Source organism: Salarias fasciatus, chromosome 11 (genome assembly GCF_902148845.1).
Source record: "Salarias fasciatus chromosome 11, fSalaFa1.1, whole genome shotgun sequence".
Lineage (NCBI taxonomy): Eukaryota > Metazoa > Chordata > Actinopteri > Blenniiformes > Blenniidae > Salarias > Salarias fasciatus.
This window is the reverse complement of record NC_043755.1, coordinates 1,878,932-1,904,439: the sequence shown is the minus strand read 5'-3', so window position 1 is coordinate 1,904,439 and position 25,508 is coordinate 1,878,932. Positions and strand designations below refer to the sequence as shown.

The window sequence follows — 25,508 nt, the reverse complement described above, 5'->3', positions numbered from 1 at the left end:
GAGCCGCTTCCATCTCTCTCTCCCCCTCAGACCAGCAGTCCGCTCCGCAATGCCCTTGGATTCAGGCTCGTCTCCCGCGCGCTCTGACTGACCGCGTCTCTCCGCGCGCGACCCCGGACCCGTACTTTCAGAGTGTTTGGCGCGCTGTCCCGACCCGTCCGCCGCCCCAAACAGATGGAAGAGGTCCAAGGATAAGAGGCTGCGGGTTTTTTTTTTTTTTTTTTTTGCTGCTGCTGCGGGAGACCTGCCGGTAGTCCCGCCGCTGCCCGGGGGGGCTGCGCGTCTGTCAGCGGCTCCACCGGCGCATCCGCGACTCTCACGGTCCGACGGCCGCTCTGCATGGATGCACCATGGCCACGTTCATATGCAGGGTGCAGTTCCTAGATGATACTGATCCGTTCAACAGCACCAATTTCCCCGAGCCCACCAGACCCCCTCTGTACACCTTCAGGGAGGATATTCCTCTCATCAATCAGATCGCTGGAGTCCACAGACTGCTGAAAGCTCCGCAGAAGGTACGCAGCACGCGCTTCATCCCTTTATTCTTGTTATTATTGTTTCTATGAGCGCAGGTGAAAAGTTGACACCCACGCTTCCCGTTAATGATGTGTTGATTGGGTTGCCACCAAACAGAGCTGATGGATGAGTGGAGCGCGGTGCTGATATGGGATGCTGATGGAGCATTAACGTGTTATTGCAGGCACTCTGTCTGCATGACTGGCCTGCAGGAGGGGAGTTACCTCTATTTGTTGTCCCGAGGACTGGTGGCATTAGCTGACCGAGGGGGGCAGTTAATGTTTACATGGATGATGACAACACCAGGCCACTCTCAGTCCTGCCTGATTATCTCGCCAATCATTACCTTGACTTAAATGGATCCTTCCAGTGTGTTTTGGACTTTTATTCCATGTGTGTCAAGGAAACAAAAGCTAATCTTGTGCACTATCACTGTTTGGATCAGGAGGAAACTGGAGAAAACCCCAGCTGACATTGGGGAAATTCATAATCCTGAAAGGATCATTGTCATATTTGTTTGACTTTATTTGAAAATGCCTTTTTTTTTAAACCCATTTATCCATGTTTTATACCACTTTATCCATCTTAGGATCACTGGGGACTGGAACCAATCCCTCCTGACTGGATTTAAAAGCAGAGAACACCCTGGACAGGTTGCCAGCTCCTCAAAAGAAAAAAAAAATCATTTGGCGAATAGAATACATATGATTGTTTCTTCCTTGAATCAGAAGATTTGAACTGTTTCTGCTACAGTTGTTATAATCAGAGTATATGAGGTCAAATGCTCAGTTGGTCAGTTCTTAGAACCATCTGTTCTCAACACGTAATCCAAATTGCATGCATATGCCTCATAGCTTACATCTTATCTCTTCTTTTTGGGATAAACAATTACTTTATTGAGTCAAAGACAGAATTCATTTTGCAGGAAATTGTCCCGGCACCGTAACATTTGTTCAGTTTCATCATGTCAGTGTTCATTTAAGTGAATGTTACTCCTGGTTTTTTGTTCTCAGAGTTGGACGTTCAAAGGTCCACGATTTCATAGCCTGTGGGACAAGCTTCAACTAATTGACTGTTTTCTTTGGACAAACAAACAGAGCAATTACACCATGCCAAAGAAAGCCAGTGACAAATAATATAATACAAACCCACTGCTCTCTGTTTCTCCTCTGGAGGCTCCTGGAAGCTCCATCTCCTGAGCGATGGCCGTTTCTCCTGTCAGATTTAACCACGTGCATCCACACGCATTATTACAAAGCTCCATCTGCTGACCTTTTGAATTCATGCAGTGCACCAAGGCCATATCATCCGAGGTTAAGTCTTTTATTAAGCATTCATCTTAGTCTGCTCGGAGTTCATGTAAATAGAGAGTTAATTTGGGTCTTCCTTCATTCTGTCAGATCAGTGGCGCTCCATCTTGTTCGAATTGGGCTTCGTACGATAAGTCACGGGAGCCTCAGGACGCTGTGGATCACCGCAAGCCTGGCTCTCATTCTGCAGCCCGCTCGATCTGAGCAGCGGGACGGGGATGGGGACGTTTTCCTCTGTCAGAGAGCGCTGGGGGGTTGCGGGCGTAATTAAAAACACAAACAAAAGAGCTGGTGCACTTTGCACAGGCAACTGGTCTGGGCTTAACCGCTGGCGATCAGGACCGCAAACTAGACAGAGAAGGAGCACCAGCAGTGGTCCCTGCAGAGCCTCGTCAGTGCCATTCGGTCACATGGTTACCAGTGGTCAGCAGTGACTTCAGGTATAAACTAATACCGCCCTGCCACCAGCTTCGAGCGAAGGAAGCGTCTGATTCAGGCTGACCCCGTGAACGCCTTCAACAACAAACCTGTTGTCTTTGAACTCCGTCTGTGTCTTTGCTGCAGGACAAGCCGATATAAATAGCTCAGTGCTAACACATGGTGTCGAGGGAGTCAAAACAGCAAGCATATGCTGTTCCTGGGCTGTTGCTGTCAGTTTCAGTCTGCAGTCTCAAGAGGGGAGACCTGCACGTGCGTGTGTGTGTGTGTGTGTGTGTGTGTGTGTGTGTGTGTGTGTGTGTGTGTGTGTGTGTGTGGGGCTGCAAATTTACTGTACATGTCTTCATTTTCCCAGGGTGGCATTTTGTCTTTGTTACTGTAGCATTTGCAGGGCTCATATTCTGGAGAAAAAAGCAGATTGTTGTTGAAAAGTCATGTTAAAGTCAAATTTCTGTCGTTTTGGCCTTTTGGGAGAAGTCAGACCACCATGTAATTTTATTTATTTTGCACTCTGCAGTGGTATTATAGTACCAGTCTTCGTTATTCTGAAAAGGTTACTGTGGAATTGGATGTTTCTTCAGTGGACCTGATGTGAATATGCAGCATACTGTCTGGGCGGAAGCCTCTCTGTTGTGTCAGTAGAGGGAGGGTGTGACTCAGCTGTTTTTAAAAATGGATAATGCTTTCTCACCGTCAGATGGCAAAGTTGACATGCTGTTCAGAATCAGCTGGATTTGTTCCAGAACTGCATTTTGTGAACATCAATCAATACCTTTGTCCTCCATATAGTTTCTCCTCTGTCAGTACTTTGGAGGATGCAGCCTTGAGGCATTGCATCAGTTCAATGAAACAAAAATGAAGGAGATCATGTAGAGTAGACTCTCTCTGTTCCTGTGTCATTTTTTTGGGAAAGTTGTTTTCTGCATTTTTGTTTTTAGTCCCATAATGAGAAGTTATGTTAAATGCTGTAAAATACAGGTTCCTCCTTCATGCCTGTCAGAGCTCCTTTGAATTCTTTTACACATTGTCATGCAGAGCTGAGGTTTTGTTGGTCTCCGCATTTTGTTTCAGCACAAGGCTCCTTTCAGTGAGCAATCTGTGGACAGATACATCCTTTGTGGACCTGGCAAAAAAAAAAAAAAAAAAAAAACATGGCGCATCATTCAAGCTTCAGGTGTGGCGAGGCTACAAATCACTACAAATCTGGACTTGTGTCAAGTTTAATTTTGTGCTTACTGCAGACAAACGTGCAAAATGAATAACATTATCATAGTTTTTGCAATTGTATCGACTAAGTTCCACACATGGCTCAATCTCATTCCAGCTGTGTGATATTCAGAAATTTGGAGTGAGATAGCAGTTTTAAATGGGAAATTGCATGGTGTTTATTTTTAGTTCTCTCTGCCTTTACTGCCTCCCTGGTCAGTGGACCACAGGATGGTGGTTGAAGGGAGAGGCCAGACCTCAGTGTGCGAGCAGAGCGCTTGTGGTCGCGTCTCCGGACTGGGCCACCGCAGGGCCACTGCGGGTTCAAGTCCTGGGCAGGGGACAGTGAGAGGAGCCTCTCCGCTCCTGATAATCTGACACCACCGCTTCTGGATAAAGGGCCATCTAGGAATCTTGTCATGCGCTGCAATACCTATGATTGGCAATCCATGTTGATTGTATGATGAGTGTAAATTGGCAGCGGTTGGCAGATAAATGCGTGGATATATAGAGTTGGTTAACGGCAAACCTTCCTAATTCACTTTGACTTTTCTGCTTCTGTTGATTTTGGTCTAAAAGTTCTTTCTTTTGTATATCCCAGGTCCCCAGTTGGACTAATTATTGGTTGCAGCTGCAAAACCAGCCCATAAGTTTGTCTGTTTTCTGTCTATGATACTCAGTGAAAATCTGAAAGAATTCAAAATGTGGTTTAACTTTCTTTTGATAAACAAAATGTAATACTTGGGGAAAAACAGTAATAGTCATAAAAGTATATTGACATGTTTTACGCTTTTTTATGTTACATTATTCCAAGACCGTTAAATGAACTATAAAGTCGGATTCTTTTATTTGTGAGAACAAGTGAATGAAAAGTAAAGTGTTTTCTCTTTTCATTCAGAAACCTACAGATGTGTAGGATGCAACAGGAGATCAGTAGCTCATTATATATGATTTTATAGTAGCGTCTAGACAACAGTGCATCTTAAATTTCAAGCCACACACACTTCACCTCTTATCCAGTTGTCCTTTTTGGTTGAATGCTGCAGTTCCTGATGTAAAGATATAGTCACTTTTGCGATCCATAGCTTGATTCCTGTTATATTATTTAGATGCTTTATACTAACGTTCATAAATAGCCTGCAACTTTCATGGTTTTTACAGTGATGATTTTGTACTGAAGTTTCTTTCATTCATTCCATTTGTTGCCTTGCAGTTCAAATGAATGTAGTTCTTAAGATGTGTGTTATTTTAGAATGATCTATAGTGATATAGATCTGTGTCTTTTCCCCCGTTCCCAAAGTTCTCTGGCACCAGCCAAGAAAAGCCTTCACCACACTTTGAAAACCACTGATTTCTCCTTTATGCTACATTTCATGTCACAGTTACACCATTATTTCACAGGGCATCTCAGTCCATGGACATAAAATCTCTGGGTCTGACTCGGTCCTCTGCTGGGACTTCCTGTCAGTCCAAAATCTGTTTTGTAATCTGCCGATTCAGGTTATTTTCTCCAGAGATGGCACAGTGTAGATGTATTTGGTTTCCTTCTCCTCGTGCGAAGTTATTTCTCTTCGTTTGCTGTCTGCATCACAACAAGAACAACAGCGACAGCTTAACTCAGACTGTCTGTCTTGGAAACCATAATTTCCCGAGCTGTGTTCTGCATTGGCCTTGAGCTTTGCATCAACTCCAGCGTTCTCTTAAAAATAAAAAAAAAAAAAAAGATAATTTTCAGCTTTATTATCTCTACAACTTTCATATTACCAATAATCTTTTGGTTTACCATGCTTGGAAAGCAAACAAGACTTCTCCGAGTCACGGAGCGAATTGAAGGGAGAGTGAAAGTTTTCCCAGCCGACCACATGTTTTGCCTCAGTTCTCGAATGTGACACAGTCCTTGAGTGCTGCAGTGCAGTAATACAAACAGAGCGGCTGAGCAGATCAAAGCCGTAATGTCTTTCCCAGCGTTTTTCCTTCATGTTTAATTAAGTTACTGTCATACGTTGGAAGGAAATTGAACTGTATCAGTCTGAGCGGCAACCGGTTTGATTCAGAAAGCACATGTTACATATATGTTTACATGTGTTGCTCGTTAAGAATGCATTAAGCCTCGCAGGGCTCCTCTGTGGGATGTGCGAGCGCACCGGAGTCTTTGACTGCACAAAGATACAGACTTCAATGTATTTGTGAGCAGAACGGTGCCACTCTCTCTCCACTGAAGTCATACGTCTGCCCTCTCCTAAAGGTATTTATTTTCCTGTCCTCAGCTTCACGGTCGGAGCCACTTTCCCGCAGAGCCGACAGACTCTCGGTAAAAATAGGTTAATATCTCCAATTTGGAGGTCAACCCAGACAAGCGAACAGACGCTGGCATTCTTCACGGGCTTGACCACAGCCGGGTGACGACAGCCGTTCAAGACCAGACAAATCATGCCTCCTCTGCAAAATCATCGCCTGCAGCAAGCGATAGTTTATCAGGCAGGGCGACAAGAGGCCGGGCTGCTGTGAACCTGCACAGCCTCCCTGCAGCCGTGCACGTGCTCCTTTGACATTAGAGGGAACTGACAGAAGCTGATAAAGGGACTTTCGAAAGTTCACTGCAGATGATAAACCGAAGATGCGTGGCACATTTGGCACATTGTTTTTTTTCTTTTTTAATCAGAGCTTGAATCAAAGCCTCGGTCCGTCTTTAGACTCACGGTCAGATTCTCGAAATGTTTGAGGCATTACTGCAGCTCTCACTCTGATAAATGCCGCAGCCTTCGGTTGAATAGCACCTAAATGGCTTTCTCACGCCACGTGACGATAAATGAGTTCTCTTTCAAGCTCTCTCTCCATTCACGCTGATGTGTTGTCTCCCTGTGCAGCCCGATGACTGCGCCCTTCAGCTGTCCCACAATGGAAGCTACTTGGACCTGGAGTCTACCCTGGCAGAGCAGAGGGACGAGCTGGAAGGGTTTCAGGAGGACGGAGGGTAAGATAACAATCGCTTGTCTCTCTATTAGCCCTTCCGTTCACTTATCTCCAGACTTCACAGGGCGAGCGTTTGCGTTTACAGTATACCACACTGTGAATTGAAAAAACACCCCAAACCGCACTCAACTTAAAAAAAAAAAGTGGACCCAACTTAGATGCTGCCATAAAAAGTTGCTCATATATCCCTCACACTTCAAAAGGTGCTGCTGGGCGCGGGGCCAATGCGACCCGGGCTGAGAACGCGAGCGGGGGGACTGGCACGGCTTGGCAGGTGGACGCAGTAATGGCCGCCGCTCGCCAGGCCCTGATTGTCCAGGAATAGCCCGCTCGTATCGGCTGTGGTCACGTTAGCCGACGTCCAGCTGAAATAAAAAGTGAAAGATTTAAGAGTAAGTGATTTAAAAGGTTCTGATTGCAACAATCTGGCTTTTAAAGACCACAAATATTTCCCTGCCTTCAACAGGCAGACATAATCAGTACAATATGATCACTATTTGTAGAGAGAGGGGGAGACATAAATTTTCGTCTCGATAAGAGGGAACAGATAAATTATTTAAATTGTTTGCTGTGGGAATACATATTAATATCCAACATGCTGTATTCCTTTGGCTAATTTGATACTATTATAGAGATTTGAATCATAATGATCCCTTTTGCGATCCAGGATGATTTAGTTAAATAATCCCCTTTCCGGGCCTCAGCTGATGGAGCTCTGTTGGGACGAGAGGGTCGAATCTGTCGAGTGGACAGACATGACTCCACCCGAGGGACCTTCGGTTTAAAAAGTCTCTAAGTGCTTTCCGTAAATCAATATCAGTACTACGATCGTCATGGTCGTCACGCTCAAACAGAACATTTTATCATCTGTGTCAGTACATGGGGTTGATGAGATTTTTTTTTTTTTTTTTGTCTGAACATTATACTGGATGATCATTTTTATTATCAGCATGTTAGTGTTTTCTTTTGGCATGGACCATATTACAGCACAGGTCAGTTAAATATCACTTGACTGACCAAAGACGGTACATGTTTCGTATCACAGGCTCGCATGTCAAATCAGTAAGTTATAGCAAACTTGTTTCTCCTGAAATATTTTAACCTCATCAAATCAGAAGGCTGGAGTCCAAACTCTTCTTTGTTCAGGCTGAAGTGACCCCTCCGGTCAAAGCATCTTTTCTTCTACCGAATTATTTATAACCTGAACGGGGATCAAAGCTTTCTAATCAAGTATCTGCATTTCAGAATTGGGCTGAAATGTTTTGAGAGTGAACATCACCGTGTTGACTCAAAGGTCACATGCAGCACATATAATTTTAAGATTTTCCATTCATAGTTTGAGTTGTTACTGCTTGTTTGGATTCTATATTAAGGCTTGAGTAAGAACTAGAACTTAATGGAACATTTTAACCACATTCTCAAGTGATAGTTTCGATGTTTAGGTTTTTAAACCTTTATCAGAAAGTAACTATATTCTCTCAGAAAAATACAGTATATAATTTATCAGTTTGTAATTTTTGGTTGAAGTAAGTCGTTTAAATCCTGAATTTTTGCTAAAGTAAAAGTTGCTAGATGTTGCTGGAATACATCTGACTTTCATAGATTTTGGTTTTTTGTTTGGTAAAGAATTTCTTTCAGAAAGTAGTTCAATATTAGCTATATGACATTTGAAATTTAATTCATATCCCCTTTAGCAAAGCAGAAATGGATTTTCAAGCTGTTTTGTCATGTTCAAACACACATAAACGCTTCTTTGCACAGTTAGAAAAACATTCTCTTTAAGGTGCCTCCTACCTGAGTGCAGTTTCGTGTTCTATCACCTTTTAACGACTCCAGAACTTTTAGGCCTGACTTCATAGCCCTCCCGTTTCTCGCACCGTCTAGATGTACACACGACTTGGAGCGTCTCTGGAGGTGTTTTATGTGTAGCATGAAGACGTAGTTCTATAGAATGAAGTAAGAGTTTGAAAAATGCTTTAAATCATTTCAGTACATTAATGCCTCTTGTGCAGCAGTTTCCATGGCATTCATCCATCCGTATTCCTGAAAAGACCTGGCCTCCCAGGTCAAGCTTAAGCAGTGATATAATCTGAACCACTTGTGTTGTAGACACGTCTCATGAGTGATCACCCTCATCTCGACCGAGTGTGCTGTTCTCATTAGAGCTCTTTAGAAAACTGCCGTAGTACGAGCTTCCCTGAAACATGTGGCTGTATGTGATACTTCGCCTTGACATAACTCCTGGACCCAGAAGAAGAAGAAAAGAAAAAGCTTAAAATTGTGTTAGTTTAATTTCAAATTCATACACTTTCCCTGGCCCTATACTTTATTGACTCCATATGTTTTTTCACGCACTGCGGACTCTGTTGATATATCATTCATGTACCGCCTGCTCGAGATGATCACAAACCAGAGGTTGGCATGAGAGTTCCTGGTCAGCTGGACCACAGACATGTATGGATTTATTTGTCTAACTTGGAATTCATAAGCTGCTCTCTGGCTCGGTGTTTCTATTGGACGACGGGAGCGCTGTCCTTTCCCAGTTCCTGCTGAAATTGTTAGGAGCTTATGGGAGGCTATTGAGAGCTGTGAGGTTAAAGTGGTCCACTTCTTCTCTCGTCAAGGGCCGAGACTGCCAAGGCCCCGTAACATGCCAGCTGGCACGGGCTGGTATGGATGTGTGTCATTAAACCCTCACAGTGTTGTCTGAGGAGGCTGGGGGTGAAGGTGGTTAGCCAATTATTTTGTAAAAATAGGGCAGTTCTGCTTGCTGGCTTTTTATGACGCTGATGTGCCGGTGATTGCACCCCCCCAACGCTCAGTGTTGTTGATTTGATGATTGTTGAGCTAATAAAATGTCAGATGGGGCATTTCACCTTTACTTGTTCCATTTTATTTTTTTGTTTTTCACTCTCCTTTTATGGCCCGCAGTCTACAAGCGGCAGTCGAAACTCCGGTTGTTTTTGAGTACAACTGAAAGTACTGGTGTGCACAAATCCACAATAACAAGATTAATTGATGAGAAATTAGATTAGAAATGAGTTTTTTTTGCTCAAGCTAATCTACCTACCGCCTCTGTGGGAGAGGAGTGAAGTGTCCATATTCTGTTTCAGTTCCTGAACTCTCCTGATCATTGGCAATTGAATCCATCTGTAATTGATATTAATGACAGGTTACATTCCAGAGGCGCCTGTGTCATACCTAGTGTCTTTACAATCAGATTAAAGTATGATCCTCTGACAGAGGGCTGCAGAGCCTGGAGATATCCATGTCACGGGAGCTTAAGGGCCATAATCACTTCCACACCGTGTTATGAAGCGGGGCTGTAGCAGATTGTGACTGGTAAATCCCCTGTCCCATCACTGATACGGCCCGACTCGGCGTTACAAACTGACCGTGGAGCCCAGACGTGTGCTCAGACATGTCTGCACAGTTTTAGGTAGTCGACTTGTCGCTGAGGTTTTGTAGCTGTGATTGATTGAATCACATACACACACAATTTCCTGCATTTGCAGCCCCCCCTCCCTGAGGGGGAGCGTGGGTGACACTGGGGGGATCGGATGGCCTGACATGTGCTCATACACTTTTATAGCCCCTTGGAATATTTTTGTGGATTACATGGATTTGAAGTAAAGGACAATGCTCTTGTGTTTTGCAGGAATTTAGCCCCGGTGTTGTTGGAGAATTTTGTGCCGGACAAGTTTTGTGTTGAGCGGGGCATCGTTCTCTCTGATGTGTGACATTGATTGGCAGATTATAGGTGAAGCTTTAAGTCTCTCAGGGATTTGTGTTTCCTGGCTTTTCTTTTAAAGATAATGGAAAGTGCTGTTATTAGTTTTGTAATTGGTTCAGCATGCAACGTGTTTGAACTACCCCGTTGCATCTAATTTATACAAGAAAGCCAACTACTTTCAGCTGAAAATGCCCTTCTTTAGTTTTATTGAGTGTTTTTGATGTGTTTGACAACCATTTAGAAGTCAAGCATATTAAAATTCAACTGTTCGCAGTCTGCAGGCCTCAACTATTCAGACTTTTCTCATCACATCCTTTCATCTCTCTGAGGACAGCTCTGCTTTCATTATTTTCATTTTTTTCTGACCCACTTGGACATTGTTTGGTGGATGCTCACAGCACACGAGATTTTCATTTGAAGAGGAAAAAAGTGCATTTGAAGAGAAGCAGAGGGATTGTCAGAGGCAGCGTATACGGGCCCGGCTATTTTCCCACTGTGTTTGCAGTCAGAGGGTATTACTTAAAGAACGGAGCAGTTCGGTGACTGGCCGGCGCTCAGACACGCAGATGAGACGTTGATATCGGGAGCCTCACTCTTGGATTTCTTGACCCCACATGGCTCAGTCAGGGTTTGGACAGGGGTGTCGGCGAAGCGCTGCTTCAGCAGTCCTCTGCGGGGCCTTCTGGTCTGGCATTAATTGGTCCTTGAGGGGAAGTACTGGCTCTACTGTATTCCAAGTATGTGTGCTCAGTTTCTGTGGGTATACTTTTTGTCTTGTTTTATAAACAGGGCCAGTAATTCTCCCCTAGATAAAGCCGTAGAGCATGGCGCTGGCTGACGTCCACCGTGCCGCTGCTGTTTTCTGGATGAGGATTAGGACACAGCTTTATGAGGTTGCTGGACAGCCGAGCAGCAATGGGAGAAGAGAGACAAATAATAAGTGAAAATAATGTGAAATGGCAACATAAGCTTGTTTTTTATGCAACTTTCTGCTGTGCAGCACTTGAGGTGAGGACGAATATGAAATTTCACTGAGTTCATGCAACTATTAATCAGATTATTATTAGGAAAAGTGTACACAGGCATCAGGTTATGCGTGATGAATCAGACCAGCTAAAATTAGTTACATAGTCTGCTAGAATAAACTAGAACATACAGACCAAAGGATGAACACGATAACCAGTGGGTGATATATGCCCACATTTGATTAATTTCTTACTTTTCCTGAGTTTAAAGTCAGGATTATTCTGTAAATTCTGGGCTCTACCTTTTACAAACCGACAGAGGGCCTGATTTTCATCTTTAATTGGTGATGGCGTGGGCCTGAAAACCTCCCTCGTATTGCCTGCGCGTTTGTTTAATTTGATAATGAGCATGCTGGCCTGGGTAGCCTCGGGTCTTCGTTAAGCACAGGGATCCTGTTGCAGCGAAGCGGAGAGAAAGCAGACATTCGTGACAAAATGGCTCTAGTTACCCATTTGCCTCAACAGCATCACAGAGGATTAGGTTCCCGCGTGCCGCCTCGTCTCACCAGCGAAGGTCCGCGCTGACAGATGTTGCTCCTGCGTCGCCTCTTCTTGTTGTTTGATATCATATTTGATAACCGGAGAGCATGAACAGACGTCCCCCGGCCATCATCCTGCTCGCGTGCATATCCCTCTGACTGGTCTGGTAGGAAAGATGCTCATGTCTTGTCTGTGGTGCGTTTGAGCGCTGTTGACGCCTGTTTGCAGCATATGACTGTGCGCGTTGTTATACGCACAGAACTTCTGCCTACAGTCTGCTGTTCAGTGAGCGGAACAGTCCCACAACCCTTTGTGCACGTAGAAGAAAAGCTCATTTGTCAGTGTGTAGGTTTTCTGAGATGCCTGGGTGGTGTTGTGCAACTCTACCTGCTGTGCTCTTGTCTGCATTTGTGTCTGCTGGCTTTGTTTGCGTGGCTCTATCGCTAGTTAGGAGGTCAAAGGCACAATCTGTGACGGGAAACAGAACCATGACTTATAGGCCTGCAGGACGGCAATTCAGTTCATTTTTAATTGTTTCTGCAGAAATTGCAACTACGTCGTCAACAACGAGGTGAGGTGACTGAGAGACTCTGATCGTCTGACACAACTGTCTTCATGCCAGTAGTACATCTTTGCTACTGTTGAGTGGAGCCGCTGCAGACTTTTCAATCAGAAAAAGTGTACAATATACAGACTACAGGTTCCAAATGCACGATAGGAAGATGGTCATAACTGGGAAATTGATTCATATATTTTCACATTTATTTGTTATATGTGTTTGTAAAATTTGAAATTTTCAACATGCTTTTTAAAGTTGGTCACATTTACAGGAAACAACAGAAAGTCTTCATTTCCCAAATGTTGCTGCTTTGGTTTGCATATCACAAAAGGAATTCTGAAAAAAACTCTAACAAGTGTGTTCGCAACACATTTATTGTTAAATGCATCCATCGTTTGTTTTTTGACTCTCCTCATGAACATTAAGAAAATTTTCTGTCTTTTTTTTTGTCCTAGAGCAAGAAAAAAACTCATATTTTATGTTTCATGATTGTATTTCAAGAGTTTTTTCCACAATGTCTGTGAAGAAGCACTTTCTTGTAGGAAAAGCAGCCTTTGTAAGTCTCCGAGCTGCGCTGCTCTCACACTCACTTTTCCCACTGAATGGAATCAGGCTGCATTGTCGTCTCTTTGTTTTGGGTGGACATTCAGTCATTGTGAGCAGTTGACAGGGTCCTGGCATATCTCCATTATCGCAGAGGGCTTCGCTGACCTCCCAGTCACTCCCATCCTTCAGTTTCACCGATGAAGATCTTTTCCCTGCTGTGCTCAAACTACCAAACAATAAAGGTTCTGGATAAAGCCGGACTGTATAACACATTGATCCCTTTCTATATATACTATATATATATCTAGATATGCACACGACACATCACGTTCTTTATCGTTTCTCTTCACAGGAGAGGGAAGAAACACAGCATCATTCTGCGGACGCAGCTGTCTGTCAGGGTTCACGCCTGCATCGGTGAGTTATGAAACTTTCTGTGTCACCTCTTACTTTGTGATGATTCATTTCTGTTCCTTTATTGTGTTACAACTGATACAAGATTTAATGAGCTTTGTAAAACAATCGACAACATTTAAGTGACTGGATCAGAACAGAGACCAAACGCTTTTGGTTTTTTGGAAAATTTCTGTGTTCTGTCACTTTGTTTAATTGGGCCTCTCTGTGTATAACCAGCTCAAAGACCCGAGTGAAAACATGCGTCCACATGGCTGTCGTGCTGACACATACACACACACATGCACACACACACACACACTCACACAGACTGCATCAGAGGTTGCCGTTTGATGAGGATGCCTGGATTGTTACTGACAGAAAAGTACACAGTCTGACGTAGGTTCAGGCGCTTAGTCTGGTTCTTTTTCTGTGAAGGCTTCATTGCAAAGGCAAATATGCATGTTAAATATATCACAAATAGCTCGTTTCTCAAAGAACTGTTTCTGTTAGCTTCAAACTAGAACAACAAGAGAAGAAGTATTGTTCAATTGGGCTCTCGCAAATATTTGGTAATGTTCTTAGGTATCAAAAACTTCTGATAATATTGGAGGATATGACAAAAGGGATGGAAGGGTTTGAAGGGGATGGGGCTTATAAGTTTACACTTCATCCCATTCCTTTTGAATATATTTTTTTATATATATGTATGTCAATTGTGGAACATAGTGGTTGTACAAAAACGGAAGCATGTATTCAATAAATTTCATTCATTCATTCATTCATTCATTCATTCATTCATTCATTCATTCATTCAAAAGATTAGCATACAGGGACAATCCCCCTCTGGGATTAATAAAGTGTTTCTGTCTTATTCTATGCTATTCTATTCCGTTCTATATAGTGCAGGTATATTGACATTTTGACTATCTTTAGCTCATACTTTATTCACTTGATCGTGTACCTTGAGAGCTATAGTATGACTGTTTAGACCATTGAACATTTTCCTTAAAGAGAAATGAAACATCAAACATTACACTAACACTATGACTACATGTCACACAACAACATGTACTGATTGTTTCCAATCAATGGCTTTGATGCGCAATAACTTTTTAAGTCATTTTTTTGTGTGTTTTCTAGTTTCCATATTAATTTTAAGCCATCTTTATTTCAGCCGCAAGGAGCTCTATGCTTTCTTAACTATTGGGGAAAAGACAGGTTCAGCTGAGCGCGATGAGGCGAGTTTGCACTCGCTGGCTGCACAGTGAGGATTTTCTGTTTCTGATGCTGATATTATGCAACTGGTACAGTGAACAAAATCTTATTGGCGATCACTTCAGGAGCGGCCTCTCATTGTGTAACAGTGGACAGGTTATTTCATGCCGAGACTGGCTGTACTGGTGAACAGTCTGAATACTACTGTGAACTGGCTTTACCCCTGTGCTCCTCCTGCTGGTGCTGAGCCTAGCTTAGCTTAGCTTAGCTTAGCGGAGCCTGGGGAGTGACAGACAGACTCGCCGCTGCTCTCTAAGTGGATGATGACCCCGCTTCTCCCTAAGTTGACAGCCACCTGTTGCCCTTCTCCCGGCTCCGTGAGCGACTGCCTGTGTGGCGAGCTGATTTATTTCCTCTCAGCCGAGGTGGTCACCGTTACTGTAACTCGTCCAGACATTTGAGCCTAATTTTATCTGACGAGCGAGCTTTACATCGCCGCCCCATGAGTACAGAATTACTGGCTGATTTTTCCGACCGCGCATATAGGAGGTAATTCGTTAGTCGTCGAGAGATAAATGGTCGGGCAGTCTAAAGGCTTTTTCCTAAAGAGAATCAGCCCCATCATTGTCAGTGAATTGGTTCCTTTTGTCTTTCTACATTACATAAAGAAAAATCAACCCTCTACTACGTTTCAATAAATTGCTTTGGAGAGGAGCCAGTAGAAAATTTAACAGACCCATTATGTTGAGTTATATCCCGTGAATTTGTAAAACTCTGGAAATCCTCTTATTTCACATGTATCCTCACTTAAGAGTGTGTGCCAGATTAGCACACCATGTTGCTAAGAAGGTTTGTTTATCCCAGAGCCCCCCCTCCGGGAGCATGAGTGATGAGTTGGTCGCCGCCGTGCGTAATGCGATGTGGTTTTTTTGCACCATTTTAAGGAAACCTCACTCTGCGTGTATCGAGTCGTAATTAAGAAGTACATCTCTCTGTTTATGTTTTCTCCCACTTTGGTTTACACATCACATCACCAGTCTTCTGTGTGTGTCCATCTAATCCAGGCCTCTTCTAATCAGAGGAATTGGCACTCACTTACAAATGTCTCTGCAACAGTAGAGAGGAAGGACGCGTGTTTCAGGTTCTGGGAGAGCCGTTTGTTGTACCATAACTTCTGCAGTTATTGTATTTGGAGGATAAAGATGTTGTCTTTGTGGAGCAGTTTGTCTTCGATTCCCAAAGTTGGAGGTCGGTTCCATGTCTCAAGTATCTGTAGACAAAACACCAGATCTGGACTTTCTTTTGCATGGTGGCCATTTGTGTGTGTCAGTGCGACTGATCATGCAAAGCTCTTTGAAACTGCTGAAGCAGCAGAAATGCTGCTGATCACAATATGTTAATGGATCTAGCATTTGGGATCCATAGGTAGTAAACAGAATAACTGCAACTTTTACCCTTCTGCTTTTGCAATTATCTTTCCATTTATTTTTATTACTCGCACAATAAATTCTTCTCTTTAAGTGTTTTAATAGAATACTTTAAGAATTTTGCCCACTTTTTTTCAAAAATATTTCTGATCAAGATTTGAATTGGGGAAAAAAAAATATTCTGGGAAAAGGTGTCTTCTCAACTCCTGCGTAGGCCGACCCCACACAGTGACCGCCGCAATAGTTAGCACACTGTCGTCAGTATGTGGCAGCGTGTCGGGGAAATCCAAAGCTCAGATTCACACGATGCGTGCGATGGTCCTTGAGTGAGAGCAAGAAATGGACTTCTTAAATGAGCCGGTTTCGGTAAACAGATTTCTCGTAGTGATGATAGTGTTTTTTAATGCATATTTGTATGGCCAGCTAGCATCCCGGTTTGGGAACAAACTCCCGCTGTCCCTCTCTGCGTGTTAGCGTCGGCCACAGCCTGTTTAAATTGCTGGCTTCTTATTGTTGTCGGTGAGCTAGATGTGGTGCAGAGCGCCTGATTAAAGCGCTGTTGTGCTTATTTTAGCATTGTCTGCAAGTACAGTAGGTTTTTTAATTTTTTTTTTTTCTTTCTTTTTAAAGAGCGACTTTCTGAAGTTTTTGAAGCTTGTCGTGATGTGATGGTATGAAGAAAGCAGAGACAGACCGAGCAGTAACAAAGGCCACGGACCATTGAAACTGGGAAACCAATCCAGAAGTGAATGCTGGATATGTGCGCTTTGTAATCATGAGAAATTTTTCCAAATGAGAGAATCGGAACCGCAAATTACTTTAATTTAAGCTCATACTGTATATATGTGTGGTTTAGCAAAATTGACAACGATGTGACAAATCTTTCAACTGCAAATCAAGAAAATTGTCATTTATCCCTCAAAAATTCCGTATTGTCAGTAAGACTCTGGCAACTCATCCTGTTTGAGCCAGAAAAAAAACTTAATGAAACTAACTTATTCTTCTTGAAATTGACGTTCCTGCATTTGAAAGCCTGTATTCCCCCGTAAGAGCAGGTTCATGTGTCAACGCGGTGATCCCATCTGAGGAGTGACAGCTGGAATCAGAGGTGACACATTCTTGGTGGATTATCCGCCTTGTCTTTTACAACCTCCGATAATCCGGGCTCAGAGCGCGATTCATTGAGACCGCAGTTGACTTGTGCTTCTCTTTCATGCTGTAATTTGACAAAATTGGTAGTTTTGTTTTGATGTTCGGGTCGACGAGCAGCGAATTTCTACAAAACAAACCCGACCGGAAGATGAGTTCCTGGCAGCTGAAAGCACCGCTTTGTGGTTTCCCATGTTTGTTTTTCCAATTAATGTATTATCGCGTGTGTGTGTGCGCTTTAGGTGTGTGGGATGTCAACACTTTGCCTTGAGATGATAAGATCACCTGCGGGTTATCGTGGTCCTCCAAACCACTGAGCCTTCATGTCTTTTTCACCTTCTCTGCCAGTTCAGATGTGCACATTTTAGGACATAAGAAACAAAATCAAAAAATCTGACTTGACCATTAAAAAGCATGAATAGCTGCTGTTCATAAACCAAGTGTTATAAACACACCTGTAGTTTTGAGTTATCTTTTGTTCTCTTAATTATATCTGCATGGCAGCTTGCACTTTTGGATAACTTCTCATTAAAATATGTCAGTCCTGAAGATCTGCAGAATAAGGCCGAATCCCATTTCACCCCTTAGCCCTTCCCCTTGGCCCTTCCCCTTGGCCCTCCGCCTATGAAACGGAGTGCTAAGGGGTAGGGGAGAAAGTCAACCCCTCCGAATTGGGACACCCCTCCGACAATCGCGTACGTCATCAGTAGTCGCCGCTGCCGATGACGTAGGCAGATGCGACAATTGTTTGCCGAAGAAGAATGTTTTTCTTACATTTTAAAACTTTATTAATTGACAAAATACTGACATTTATGAACGTCTTTCGTTGCGGACGCCGCCATCTTGCCGATCTTGGAAGGCTTTCTGAGAAATCTGCCATCCAGTGGCGCCGGTGGCGAGGGGCGCTTGTTTTGTTCGCCTGCACCGTCAGTGGCGGGTGGGGTTAGTTCACTTCCGCATTCGCGGGGGCGCTCGTTTCCCACCCGCGCATTCCAGGCGGGCTGTGTTGAAGAAACCAGTTTATTGAAAATAATCGTCTATCTGTTGTGTTTGGAATTCGCCTGGAATGCGCGGGTGTGGAAACGATCACTCCCGTCAATGCGGAAGTGAATTAACCCCACCCGCCAGGCATGATCTAGGCTGAAAGAACAAGCGCCCCTCGCCATCGGCCGATACCCCTCCGTTTGGAGTGTGCCTCTCGAGAATCTCCTTTTGGAGGGGTGACTGGCCCTCTTTCTTGGCCCTACCCCTCCGTCATAATGACAATTGGGACACTCCTACCCCTCCACGTGAATGCGCAAAACGAGGGGTAGGGCCAAGGGGAAGGGCTAAGGGGTGAAATGGGATTCGGCCTAAGATCGCACTCTGGAGTCACAATAAAGGAGTGGAATCAAATATGCCAACCAGAAGGGGAAGAATTAACAACAGCCGTATCGCGTGGCACTCGGGGAAACCCAGAGGAAGATTAAATGTCGTGGACTCTCATCACTTTGACTTGATTAAAAGAGACCCCAAAATGGGATCGTGGAGCTAGAGACGTCCCCGGGAGTCCAACTCAAGCAAGACTCTGCCAAGGCAGCGAAATCCGAGGCAGCAAACAAGAGAATGGAGTGGACTGGGCTTTTCTTTTCAAATTACGGCTGATAGTAAAAGTAGATCATTGGGAGGGTTGATGGTATCGCTCAGCTCACACTTTGGCCTGCTCTGCTTATTTATATGCCTTTTATTTTTGGCTTTGAGCCACGTGTAGAGAGATAACATAGCTTAGGTGAAAATCATTGGTATGTATGGTTGGTTATTATCATGCTACAAACTTCTTTTATTCTTTAAAGAATTTGGTTTTTGCAGGTTTGCTTCACACACTACACAAAGGCATCGTCTCAGTGCATTAATTCACGTAAGCACTTGTACGCTCACACTCATCTGAAGGCATGCGCATATTAAGAAGCCATCTGTTTCCAGTTGGAAGGCCCCTCAGTGCTACTCCTCATCCATCCAGAGAAGAGAGCTGTCTGCATTTTCCTCCACGAGGGGAGTATTTTTTTCTGGCTGTGTTTACAGGACTGAGTCAGACAGACGAGCGTCGCAGCCTGACCAGCGGAGAAAGCTCTGCCCCTTCAGACGGAGCCAGACGCCTCTTCATTGACAACTATTGCTGTCAATTATCTCCAATCTATATTATTTTTCCTATTACTTGTGAATTCCAGCCGCACTTCTGTCAGAAGAGCAGAAACCTCGTAGATATTGTCATTTGCATGTTGAATAAATGGTTTTAAAGGCGGCGTCACGTGACGTGGGGTGTAGAGCGGATGCCATGTGAGGCAGACCACACCGGGCTTCACCGCTGCTGTGGGAACCGCTGGAGGCCTTGTTGAAGTGGACAGGTGTGTGTAACCTCACTAACCACAAACTTTAAACAGCTGAGGGTGGGAAGAAAAGGCAGTTTTGGAAAGAATCTAAGTTTCATAGGCCCAACATTTATTTGTTGTCGGACAGAATGGTTTATTTACGTCCTCCGTGGGCCTGTGGTGGGTTCGAACCGGGGTTTGCGGAGCCTCTGCCGCCTGTGTGTGCCCTGTTTTCTGCCTTCAGCGGATCGATGCCAAAGAGGAGGAACTACAAACCCAACAAATGTCAAGAAATGCATTTGGTTTTCGGTGATTAGTCTGATTTAAATGACATTTTTATAGACCATTTATCCCTCTTCTACACAACTTTGCCCAACTTGAAGTTTTGCCAGGGTGAAGCTGATGAGGGGGAAGAAACACTGGGTACACAATTGATTGGTTGTAAGTCCATCAGAGAGTAAACTAAGAGAGGCGAAGAATTACACACACTCTCATTCACGCCAACGGCCAATTTAAAGATAACGACTCACTGATACTTCCTTCCACAGACCAGAAACCTGTAATAAATCTTCTTTGTCTTTTGGCTGCTCCTTCCCACAGAAGATGATCTGTCTCTGTCTCACTATTTCCTCTGCCTCCTTCGCCATTTTCTCCTCTTCTGTATCCTTTTAATATTCTCTCAGAAATTCTTCTTCTTCTCTTACTGAGCAACTTCATCTCCAACATCCTTTGTCCAATATATATGATATTTCCTCAGCACAAGTCCCATTCATCTCAAAATGATCCTTCTTGTTTGATCTCTTAACCAGGGGACACAAAGCTTTATCCTCTGTAACAGGACAAGATTTCGACCAAGTCGTTCTGCCACAAGAATATAAGAAAATAATTTAATACTGTTTACTACAGAACAAAGTTTTTATTGCAATTAAATCACAGATGTGCTGTTACTATATGAGCTGGAGGAGTCTGAGAGCTTGTATTGACTAGGAAAAAAAAAACCCAACAACCTCTGACCTTTAACTCAGTACCTCGTTGGCCTTCTGCCAAATCCCAGTGTGCCATGCAATACATCTCACATCCTCCCTCACATGTCATGCTGGCTCCTTTTCTTTCCCTCCGCTTTGATGTCAGTTCCTTTGTGAGGAAACGTCTCTTTCACTCTCGCCATCTATCTGGAGAATATGAGAAATTCTTCGGAGAACCCAAACACGCCGCGTTCTCTCTGTTTGTCGTTACAGTATCTGTCACTCAAAGGATGCTGGATGAATCAGGGCTGTTATTTCTTCTCTCGCTCAGGATCAAGTGATGTTGCCACAGCTGGTCAGCTCTGAATCATTTACTATTATGGTTCTCACTTTGAAGGAGGTTTTATTGGATTCTGGTCATATCTGTGTGCTGAGATTGATCTGATCCTCAAACTGACAGTAGCAGAGGAATGAAGTGAGCTATGACTTGTTCAGGATCCAGTTTAAAGGTAAGTGAGGCGTGAGTGTTTAAACGCCTCATATCTTCATATTCTGTCGCCTTTGATTGGATTTGACTCGATTTTTGTAAACATCACTCCTAGACAGTTTATATCTGGAAAATTACAAGGACGAAGTAGTAGGCTTTTGCTAATTTCTCTTTTGTTCCAGTTTTATCCAGTAAACAGTAGCCGTTTCTTTTAATGTGTTCTTAATAATTTCTTCTTTTTTTAATCTCTACACAACTGCACACCTGCAGCTTCCAGTGTTTCGCCCTGCCTTGTGGTGACTGGCTGTGTGCCAACAGAAACTGAAGCCATATTCATTATGAGCTATTTGGCAAAGGCAGTGAGTGTGTGGCGTTTTCTGGTGGCGCGTTAATGATTTGAAAGCTGCCCTCTCTTGCCCAGGATCACTGTAACCGCCCTGGAGTTGAGGCCCGAAGCACAGCTGTGGGATGATTATGGATGGTGGCGGCTGCGTCGTGATCTGTGATAAATGTTCGCTCTCTTGTCGGGTATCTGATTCTCTTTATCATCTCCCGGCACGTTTGAGGCCGAGGAGCGACTCCGGTTGTTGTTATTAGAGCTGGAGTGTGGGCCAGCAGAGGGATAAAGAATATTTACACTGCAGAGCCTTTAATGAAACATAATATTCTTTTCACTATGAACCCCACAACAAGTCGATTTCTCTCCAGTTTGTCCCGAACAGCGCAGTTTGAGATTTACTGCTGCAAAATTCACAACATAATTTTAAGGAATTAAGATAAAAAGTGAAAATTTCACAGAGATGACATTACAGCCAATTTTTAAACATCTTGACCAAATTAAAGGAGCTAAAATGGCAAATCCATCGACGTAGTTCTCACTCACAGCAGCAACTGAAAGACTCTTCTCACCTCCATTTCAGAAGTTGTTGAAATAAAGAGCTGAAGCACCAGGAGAGACTCCTCTTGAAGCCCACCCATGGCTCTGGAGGGGACCACTCAAAGAGGAGACTGGACAACCTTTGTTTCATTCTTCTAAGCAAAAGAAAAGAACCATAGATAGAGGGGGGGGGGGGGAAAAGAGAGAGAAAGGCACTGATGCCTCGTGTGAATTTGAGCCAAAAACCTGCTTTAATCGGTTCAGGCATGTCGGGATGGCTCCATCTGAACCGCAGGTTACAAGAGGACTCAAAGTGACCGAGGGATGTGATATGTGACGGACCGATCAGTAAAAACAACACAACTACCAAAACTCTCAAACCGTATTCTCGAATTTTAACAATAAATTGTAATATTTCATAGCAAGAGATCGGTGCTAATTTCATTTGGGCGAACGCCTCACCCGGTCCGCCTCTGTGGCGAGAGCAACAGAAACACTGCCTGTTCCTGCTTAGTCTGGGTCGTAAAGAGGAGTGAAAATCTTGATTGGTGTTAACCAGAAGTGATGTTTCCTGTGAGGACAGCGAGCCATGTTTGCATCAGTGTTGTGGTTCACGCCGTGTAAAGCTGAGCCTCATCTGTCAGTGGATATGTCAGACTTTGTTGTGATCCATTCAGATCTATTCATATGTCCTGTATGGTGGTTTTCTCCGTGGTCACTTAAGGATCATTGAACACACAAAGCACTAAAATGTTTTGCTTAGACTTGTTGTTTAGAAGATAAAAGCCCGGCTATAAGCCTTTAATCTCTGTGTTTGGAAATGTGAAAAATGTCTTGAATCTCTCCCAGTGTCCCAACCTCAGGATTTAATGACATCAGTGGCTCTTTCTTTCTACTTGTCCTATTATGAAGGCCTTTTTTATTAGCGGGGTTCTGCACACATCTACAGGAGGCTGTGTAGAGTTTCAGTCAGGATTGGCTGCTACCACACACACACACACACACACACACACACACACACGCACCAAAAACATATAGGATAAACAGCAACGGTTGCATTATTCCTCGTCTTTTTCACAAGTCTCAAATGAAATATCACGAAAAACTGCGGCATTAATAAAACTGCTTCATGAAACGGTGTTGATAATGCCTATAATGTACATGAAAACCCCTTTTTTTTTCTTGAAATTGTGCAGTTTGCAGAACATCGCTCAGAAACTGAAGCAGGTTGATGGTGAACAACGTCAGATTAATTGAGGTCAGCGCACAAAGTAACTGAAAGTCAAACAAACATCGCAGCAGAGAAAAAACTTTCCAGAAGCTGAATGGCCTTTCACCGCCGTGTGAAAACACAGATAAGTATCACATTAAGATTCCCAGTTGACAACTGATAAACGCTATATTGCATCTGTATTGATCGATGTGATGTGACGACATTTGTACAAGTATTTCACTGTTTTTCCGTCAACTTAAAGGAAATTCATTAAACTGGAGTCCCATTGACATAAAATGTACATAAAATAATGTTCTCTGCCTGCATGTGTATGGAAGACTCATTTTCTTGTGAATGGACACATTTTCAAAAACTTTTGAAACTTTTCTGAAACAAACACGCAGCACCGACGCGTTTTCACTCGAGAAGTTCTTGTGTCACGTTCATCAGCTTTCAGCTCCAAACCACTCGTGACCGACTGTGGCAAATGTGACAAATTGTCCTCGCGATGATTTCACTCCGTTTAAGTTGAATACTGTGCGCTAAACACTTTAACCGTGAGCCACACATTAATTCCCTCACAACTTTCCACCCCTGCAGCTGAGAAAATGTCTGCAGTTGGAGACTCCACTGGATTAGAGTCGTGAAAGAGGAAAAGTCAAGTTTCTGTTGATTTTCTTTTTCATGTTTTCCCAATCTAGAAGTAACGGATCTTCTGGTTAACTGTAAACTGTCTGACAAATGGTTAAATTAGTTACAGCCTTTGAGTAACAAAACATTCACTTTTATTGCAGCTAAACCAGCCGAGTCTCTTTCTCTGAAAATAACAACAAAATGCAGCTGCGTCTAAAATTATACCTCAGCTCCAGACAGAGGGGCACTTCAGCTTGGCTGTTTATTCCTTGTGTTGTTTATTATTTATTCCTTGTACACACACACACACACACACACACAAAAAAAAATCTGTGCATGTGAAGATGTGAAGTCATTTTTGTGCGATCACGTCATGAAGCAGTGGCTCCGAGGTGTTCTCTGGACGGACCGGCTCTCGTGTTGTAAAAATAGATTTGGACATGTGAAGGTAAACCAGAAGGTAAACCAAACTTTCTAGAGTCCAAAACAGACCTCAGAAACAGATCGGCTGTTTTTGTTTTTCCAAGTTTCCGATGGGTGTGTGCATCCACCCGTGTGTAGCCTCACTGTCAGGTTTTCATTGAAGAAAAGTTGGGATTCACTGAGAACCGTGTTCTGTCTCCCGTCAAATGGAAATGTTCATGCAATAAAGCTTTGTTGTGCTTTAGTCAGAAGTCCACATGTGAAAATCTACAGTCAGACCAGTTTAACATTGTTACAAGCGGACCGGCCACATCGTTCACTCACAGAATTGTTGATGGTGCTTTGTAGCCTTTTCAGTGCCAGGATCAATACATGAGATCCGATTTTAACAACACACAAACACAAACTGTTTCTCCATACATCTGCTGTGCACCACACCTGAATCAGCCATCAATCAACAACTTCCGTTTAATTGATCTTTTCAGCAGGACGTCAAATCGATTTTACATATTCTCAGGCTTTAAATTGCCAAAATGATTTATTATTCAAAAATGTGGTATGACTTGATCTGACAAAACAGTAGTTTAGGAATTTCATCCTTTAGATAATTAATTGAGACTTTGTTGACTTTTCTTTACTCCTTTTATGTCTTCCATAGATACATTCTTTTTTTTATCTTTATTACGAGTGGGGATTTTTTTGGGATCACACCTGTCTTTAGCCCTCACCTGTAGGTGTGTACGTCATGTTTGTCTCCAGATTTATCAGCTGTGGCGCTCTCAGCTGCTCCGTGCTGCGGGGCAAATCCAGACGACCTGAAATGACACTGAAGAAAACCCCCTTTTCCCCTCTCCTGCCATGGGTTGTTATCTGAGTCCTTTTGTGTCTCAGGACTCAGAAGAAGTGTTAAAGCTTCCCCTGCCAGCCGTGCGTTTCTGCTGAGGCTTGTCATGAGATATTGGACCAAATACAGCAAGTATCATCTTCAAACTTAGTAATAATGCGAGCTATACTGATGTAGGAGTTGTGGCTTGAGGGGAAATTTCCATTCCGACATCAATAGATAGACAGTTTATGGAAAGAATGTAACTTAAACACAGAGTTTGATAAATACATGCAGATAAATTGCAGTTGCACAGACATTTGGTGCAGTAGAAAAGGCTTTGTGACATTTTCATGTTGCAGCTGCGCTCAGCTACGTTTCCAAACCAGAGACATGCCACAGGCTCGGGGTAGATCACCGGGATCAACTGGGGTTAACTCTGGCTAACCCTTCTGGGCCACCTGGAGACCCCCTCCCCGGTTCCACAGCCCACCGGGATTATCCGACACCCCCCTACGCGTCAGCTCCACACATATAAAAGGTCACGGAGGTCGTTTTTTCCCTCTTTCTCTTACACTTCTTTCCCCCCCGTCTTTCTGCGTCTTCGGTGCTTCTGGACGCCGCTGGTGTGAACGCCGCAGGATGAAAGGCCGGCTCGGCGCAGGCCCGCGTGACCTCTGCAGCTTCGGCTATGGGAGCTCGCAGCACTCCTTTTTGTTTGGGTTGACACTGGAGGGGAAGCCGTGGCCCCTGAGGTCAGCCGGCG

At 43.7% G+C, this 25,508-nt stretch overlaps 1 protein-coding gene across 4 annotated transcripts in view; it reads left to right on the top strand.

The window, feature by feature from the left end:
- Positions 1-271: 271 nt before the first annotated feature.
- The window catches only part of fhod3b (formin homology 2 domain containing 3b), an 89,958-nt gene continuing 64,721 nt past the window's right edge, over positions 272-25,508 (top strand). For all 4 annotated transcript variants that reach the window (XR_003932472.1, XM_030103806.1, XM_030103805.1 and 1 more), the window contains exons 1-3: positions 272-515; positions 6,338-6,444; positions 13,139-13,203. Coding sequence is in view for 3 of the 4 variants with exons in the window: in XM_030103806.1 (XP_029959666.1) it covers positions 351-515; positions 6,338-6,444; positions 13,139-13,203 (337 nt within the window). In the remaining variant the exon portion in view is untranslated. The remainder of the gene's footprint in view (positions 516-6,337; positions 6,445-13,138; positions 13,204-25,508) is intronic.